The sequence below is a fragment of the Ciona intestinalis genome, unplaced genomic scaffold, assembly GCF_000224145.3.
Source record: "Ciona intestinalis unplaced genomic scaffold, KH HT000492.1, whole genome shotgun sequence".
Taxonomy (NCBI): Eukaryota; Metazoa; Chordata; class Ascidiacea; order Phlebobranchia; family Cionidae; genus Ciona; species Ciona intestinalis.
Window position 1 is genome coordinate 1 of NW_004190813.1, and position 7,377 is coordinate 7,377.

The following is a 7,377-nucleotide window of genomic DNA, read 5'->3' on the forward strand; positions in this document are numbered from 1 at the left end:
AGTAAGAAAAAAAAAATTGTGATTCGTAGGTGATAAACNCTTAGGTGGAAAATTTTTTTAATAATCACAATATAACAACAACATTCAATACGTTATCGACTGGACCCTAATTGTTGAAGCCCATTATTTCCCCACAGTATGCATGATAAAAACTTCTATTCTATGTAGGTGAGGTCCTGTGGCATGGCATGTCATGTCATGGGTCCTAGAATTTAAGCCAGAATTTGCTCATTACCCCAATGATAAAAACCTACTGCTGATATAATATCAATGGTGTTCATTCCAATATGCTGAACTCCTGGGCCATCATTATATTCACAATATTCCTGTATCTGACTTTTTCTCTTTCCCGGTGCTGGTTCATTCAGTGGCATCTTTATCGTCTCCTGGAAGTTGGTAACGACTGTGGATCTGAGTGCGCTGTACTCTGTGTGCATTAAGTCGTCATCAATTGACCAGAATCGATGAAAAAGTAGATTCTTCTCATACCTGTGGGTCATTATGTGAGTACATTAAATACATTGTAACTTGTAAACGTACACGACGTGTATGAAATATCTACTTTCTGTGCAATGCCTAGAGAGGAAAGGCTAAATAAGAGCCATTTATTCAGCAACTCAAATTATTTTTTTTAAGTGGTCACAATTTGTAAAGTTTTTGTTAATAAGGTTTAAGTGTTAAAACTGCTGCTGTTGCCTTGCCAAGGATAAAATGGACAATACAGTGAGTTCTACAAGTTTCATGCATACTGTATAGAATGTGTGTCATCTTATACGCCAGATGGCAGACACACAAGTTATATATATATACGGATTCACCTACTGTTCTCTGTCAAGCTATAACAAAGGTGTCACACCAATGAACTACAGTCTTGGAGTATAATATTAAAAAAATGGTACTAACCATTCTGCAGTTGGCTCCAATTGCTTGTCTGGTTGGTTACCAACTATGTGGTCAATATAGTTGAGAGCAGGAACTGGTCTGTCAACAATATATTTGTTTTCAAGGAGGTATATAAACCTTATATAAAAGTTTAAATACATACGTTGATTTATACCATACGCTACACACCATTGCACACTTTTTCCTGACTAAGGGGTTATAACACATACATCTTGTGCTTGCTGTCACTTGGTTTTCTTTTAGTACACCTGATGTACTATAGTAGTGACTAGCTAAAAATAGCTGGCAACATTATTAACATGTACACATCGTGTTTTATACACATAATACACATCGTGTTTTATACACATAATACACATCGTGTACAAAAATATTCACCCTACCAAATACTTACAATGTTTTATAGATAGTTGGCACGAATAGAGGAGGTTTAAACCCTGGTAAGAACAGTCCTTTGTAGTCATGTCTTTCCACCAGTGTGTGCGTTGTATCTCCGTATGTTTTAACAATTGCAAAATTTACGGAACCATTTACATCGCTTTCGCTCCACACGTCTTTCACAACAACAACTTCACTTCGCTTTTTAGTCGCCTAAACATAGAGATATTATAAACAAAATGGCATAAAAATATAAAACCAGTCAAAATTAAGAAATAACCTATAATTTTGAAAGCTTGTGTATGCGAATTAAATGATCAGTTACTGTCTTCTTTTGAAGTATTAAAATATATGCTCTTAGTGAAATCAGCATACATTGCTCTAACCCAGGGATCAGCAGTGGCTTAAAGGCACCCTGGGTGTTACCCAGGAATCAGCAGTGGCTTGAAGGCACCCTGAGAGTAACGAGCCAACTCTGGTTTCATGGTTCGTTACATAAATTTAAGTTTTTTTTTATTTACATGTTGATGTCAAAACTATAATTCAATATGAAAAAAAACCTTTAATTGCCTTCCGAAACCATTTTAGTTTTATTGTTCTATTTAAGTCCACAACCTATGTTATAGAAACTGATTTAATTTTTTTTTCGCATATTTTAACAATTTCTGCATCTTTCTTGCAAAATAAGTTTTACCTCGATAAGAGCTTTGCAATCCTCTACAGAGAAAGCCACATCTTTAACTGCATCCCCATGTTTTTGCAGGTGCGCTCCAAACAAAGTGTTCCCAGGTTTTAGTGCAGATTGGAAAACAAAAATGATCTCATTTTGTCTGGAAATACAGCAGAGTTAAAACAATGAATGTACATAAGTTTTTTGTTTTCATGTGGCGGTGCATTTGTTTTAACACAACAGAAATATACTATTCCATACACATTTGTAACATCTTGAAAGGTACAAGTTTTTTTAATGGCTGTGAATTTAAAAAACACATTATTGACCAAAGTTAGAACAATGAATTTGGGTCAAGAACACACAATACCGGCATTAGGGTTCAAACCTAGTACCAACTGATTAAGATGGAAGCGCTGCAACCAATGTGTTACAATACTAAAACTTAAAAATCTAAAATAAATTATTTTAGCACAATTTAAAGTTAAATTATATCATTTGAAATAAATTAAAACTATGATTGCAACACCTATAACCTATACAGACCTTACAACATGTGAGACAATGTTCCGTTCCCCTGTCTCTAGTCCTCGATATGCAAAAGGTTCAAATCCCATGTGGGTGCAATAAAATCCCGCTGCCTGTATTCAAGTATTTGTGCATACATTAAATTTACTTTAAAATAAACATTATACACCTATGTGTGAAAAAATGTCATATAATGTAACACTGTAATATAAAACTAAATAAATAAAGAATATTACCTATTTTCTGTTCCGCAAGAAATGAAAATTGTTGAAAAAAATAAAAAAAGTTTAGTGACAACAAAAAAAATTAGTTATATACTAAATTTGTTTGCAATTTGTATAGTTTACACAAAATAATGTATTTATTTTAGTAGTAAGAACCTGTTTTGCATTTCCAACCCAAAATGTCACGTAATCGAAACATTTAAACTCTCCTTTTTCATGCTGAAATGTTAAATGTCAAAATTTATTATATTCCCGTCGCATTAAATAGTATGTAGATTTAAAAAGACATATAAATTGCTGTAACTTTTAAACGTCATGAGTCTGCGTATGAAATGAATATAACACATACGCCTACAATGTTAGCAGCAACGAGCATCGAACCCATTATCTCTTGGTTAGAGGCAGACGCGCTAACACTTTGGCACGGCGCTGGGGTACAGAAAGTGTCACATTCGTTTGCCACACAAATTATTTTAACAGAAAAATTCCTACATATTATGGGTATCTCACCTAAACTTTTAAAACAGGATTGACAATATATGTTAAAACAATTCAGTATTAGGCGTAAAATATCTTACCCACACAAATTATTTTAACAGAAAAATTCCTACATATTATGGGTATGTCACCCAAACTTTTAAAACAGGATTAACAATATATGTTAAAACAATTCAGTATTAGACGTAAAATATCGTACCCTGCCGGTAAGTGTGAAATCATAAGGCTTGCCTCGTCTGCTAAAATAGCACCTGGTATGACGTCAATTTCGTTTATACGCATTGCAATTTTCGTGCCTTTTTATTACAGCTGTGATCTCTTGTATTTTTTAACAAGTTATGGCCATAAATGTGGCCTGGATGCCGATATTTTGTTCTTTTTTTAGGTTGAAATTAAAAACGGTTATCATTAAATTTAAAGTACGGGTAGTTTGATGGTTTAAATTAACATTTACCTTTTTTCCTTTGTTTTGGTGGTAAGTCTGCAAAAAAAACAGTTTGTATAAAATCCAAAGAAATATTAAGCAAAAAACAATTAAATTACTTTATATAGTAGGGTGGAAGAAAATATAGGACCCCTTTTTATGTTATTTTCCTGTCCCATTTGGTAGTAAACAAAGAACATTCAAAGAATTCTAATAGTGTATATTCACGATTCCCGTAGACCGTTGTAAATTATTTAAAACATTACAAGGATTTTTGGATATTATGTGTTAAAGGTGTCCTGTTTTTCCCCACTTTATACCAGACATTAACAATATCAATTGTAACAAAACATAAATTCAATCAATATCTTCGAAAGTGATAAAAGAACAAAATGTACTTACCATAACTGAATATGCAAAGTTTGCAAACAAAATAAATATTTGATCTGAAAAAATAGTGTTTATCATATAACAACACTAGTAAAAATTAAGATACTTTATGTTTTACCGACAATACGTATATTGTATACTATAAAGGGCCATTTAGGATATTTTTCGTAAAACTTATGGCCCTAGACGCTGTTCTCGCGGCCTACCGCTACATAACAGATTTCTTAACTAGGATTTAATAAAGACTCGTTCATATTCAGAGTCAGACCTAATACACCAACGGATACCACGATACCATTACGTTGGATACACAATAAGAACTACATCAGATGTTGACACCCTAAAGAGAAAAAACGCACTCACGCTACGTAAACCAATTACCGGAAAGGCAAAACACGCGTGAGACATGTTAAAAACAACTATTATGTGCCAACTCGTGAATTCACAGCAAGCTATACACGGTTGTACGTAGACTCGTAACAAAAACGTCACAGATGTGACCTATATTTCATCATGGGGAAAAAACATTTTTATGCGTTTTGGCTTTTAATGTAAATTAATGTATAACAACGTTTGGTTTGCATATTACTTAGTTGCAAGAGACTGTATATATCGGTCCTATACTGGTAAAAAAGGATGTTTGTTTATAGGCCACCACTGTTTAATCCTAACCATAATAACTTTTCTTAGCGGTAACGATCTTAAGGTTACTTTTGAAGAAGAAAGATAATAATTATAATTATTATCTACAATTTGTAAACATGATTTAAAAAGATGCTACGGCCTTGTAAATAAATGAAAAGTACATTGAACATTTAAAGTAACTAGACCAGGCTTGAACAAAAGTCGTTCGGGGCGGCAGTGGTTAAAGCACTCGCCTCTGGACCACATATGATACGGGTTCGAGGCTTCGGTAACTTGAATGTGGCTACTTAAGTCGACAGGTTGTATAAGGTATAACAATCATGTTATAACCTTTGTCGTTTTCCTATCACGTTATTTAATGATATTTTAACTTCAAAACGATTATTTAATGATTTTATGATCCTCATGATTTCTAAACCAGCTTTAGCAAGTAGCCTATACATGCAATTTTGCGATCAATGATAATTTATATGTGCTTACTTAAAATCTATAGAACTAAATCTTTTTCGTTCCTACAAACTTAAACAGGTTCAGTTTCTGAAACATTTGTTGTTGTTGTTGCAAAAAGTGTTCCAGTTTCCAAAGAAGTTATGAAGTTATGTCAAACTAATAAGACAGAAACAGGAAAATATGACATTTCACTCTAAGCTGGTTTTACATCGCCTTTTTTTATGAGCCACTCGAGATGTCATAACTTGAAAAGAAATGACAGGAGTATCCTGACAGCTTCCCTAGAAAGAAATATAAGAATCGGAAATTGTATCAGAGAATGACTGCACTATCGAAGCTAAATTTAAAATAGATTATTTTCCCTTTAAACAGTTTTAAAAACACTTCTGACCAGAACAGTATTTGTAAAAAAGGCTATGCATATTTGTTACCTTTGAAATTGTTGTTGCCGCTTGTAAGAGGGTCGGTGGCTGCGCAAGGAATTATTCAGACTTTTGCATTATTTGTATAATTTAAATGTAAAATACATACAAATTTTCGGACTAGTTTTGTCACTGACTGACGTCCTGTGACTTGAAATGTAAAACTGGGATTTTCTTCCTTAAGTTTTTTATCGCCTATATTAGCAAATATAACTATCCGAGGTGTAAACTAAGTAAAAAATGCATCCTTAATGATTAAGAGTAACTGTGTTTTCATTCGTGTCAACCAAGTAACTCGTTTCCATGAAACTTTCCATACCTCTTTCGCCTCAACAAAGCGACATAACTTCTTCGAAAATCGATGCCTTTCTTGCAACAATGAAAAAAGGTTTCGTAAACCCGGCCTGTCACAGTGTGTATATAAGTGCGTGAAATCAGTCACTTTATCATCTTCTTCAAGTGAGCAAATATAAATCAACATGGACCGCAAATTTCTTCTTCTTCTCGTCTTGGTTCTCGTCACCGTCCAGCTTGTGGATATTGCAACATGCGACGATTTCTGGACTAGACGTCGTACCAGCTGGAAGTGGAATGAGCAGAATGCTCAACAATTGAGAGAGTAAGTTTGGTTTGCTACATTCTAAGGTTTATAATGTCGATATAATTGAACTGTAAAACCAGTTAACCACAACTTTGTATCCAGTGCACGTGACGCCCTTGAAGACGACCTTTTGTTGGCCAATGCTTTCCAATAAAATGGTAAGTTTTATAATCTCCAATTAATCGCTAATCATTCTTCTTTATGAGTGATATTCAATCAGAAACTTAGATTTTTCTGTTTCAGAATCGATTGTGATTTGTGCGTTTCGTTGGAGACAAATAAAAAACAACGAATAATATTCTTGTCTTATTTTAAAAACTTTGACATCTAGAACGCACTTTAGCACAAATATGTCCTAACTTTTCTAGCTAATCTCAGGCAGGCTGCGACAGTGGTTAAAACAAGCGTATAGCATGACGGCTATATTTGATTGGATGTTTTGTTTTTATTAAAGAACACACAACCTAAGTAAACCGTTAATATTAAAATCTTTGGTTCGTTGTCTTTCTGGAAAATAGAAACAGGATTAAAATACCTTCGTATTTTATGTGGCTGGCGTTGGTGGAAAGCCACTACGGCACGACAAGCCCCCAGCCAATGGTAGTGGGTTTCTACTTAGGTGAGAAACCCTTGCGGGATGTTACTGTCCACGCAGGTTAAAGTACCCCTTAGAAAAAATAGGTGAGAAACCCTTGCGGGATGTTACTGTCCACGCAGGTTAAAGAAACCCCCATAGACAAAAATAGTACAACGAATACAAATAACACACCAACAGAAAGACAAAAATTAGTACAACGAGTGCAGAAAGAAAATGCGCCACATGCAACAAACACAACAGCTCAATCATATATAAAGGGGACGCAGTCAAAAAGTAATTAACGCGGACAATCATTGAAATATCTACAAAAAAAATATGGTTCAAATCCTGAAGGATATTCATCGGAAGTGTGTACCATATTGAATGTCCAACCACAAAAGAGTCGAAGCCAACAACAGCTCTGCATGTCCTAATCAAAAGGTAATTCGCCATGTTGGTACCGCGATACTCTCGTCGTATCTTCACACAATATAATAACGTCCGGATGTTACGCACCGCGCCGACCGTTACGAAACTGCGTCAGGTGGCTACGAACCGCATTGACAGTGACCTAAAACCGAGCGTGGCATCACTGTGCCGATAGTGATCTAAATATCTAGCGTAGCATCACTGGCGGCGACGTCCACGCAACAACCTGACCGTTAAG

General features: G+C 34.7%; 1 protein-coding gene and 1 long non-coding RNA gene across 2 annotated transcripts; one reads left to right on the forward strand and one right to left on the reverse strand.

The window, feature by feature from the left end:
- Positions 1-235: 235 nt before the first annotated feature.
- LOC100183494 (4-hydroxyphenylpyruvate dioxygenase-like) lies at positions 236-4,108 on the reverse strand (the record flags this gene model as incomplete). Its single annotated transcript, XM_002125668.3, has 8 exons — positions 4,028-4,108; positions 3,656-3,682; positions 2,860-2,922; positions 2,498-2,592; positions 1,976-2,111; positions 1,298-1,494; positions 904-981; positions 236-489 (listed from the first exon to the last, which is right to left on the reverse strand). Coding segments are annotated over exons 1-8 (916 nt in total), but the record flags the coding sequence as incomplete, so codon positions are not given.
- Positions 4,109-6,030: 1,922 nt separating this feature from the next.
- Positions 6,031-6,431, forward strand: LOC113475440. Its single transcript, XR_003397198.1, has 3 exons — positions 6,031-6,151; positions 6,236-6,291; positions 6,377-6,431. It is a non-coding gene; the product is annotated as an uncharacterized LOC113475440 (long non-coding RNA).
- The last annotated feature ends 946 nt before the right edge of the window (positions 6,432-7,377 follow it).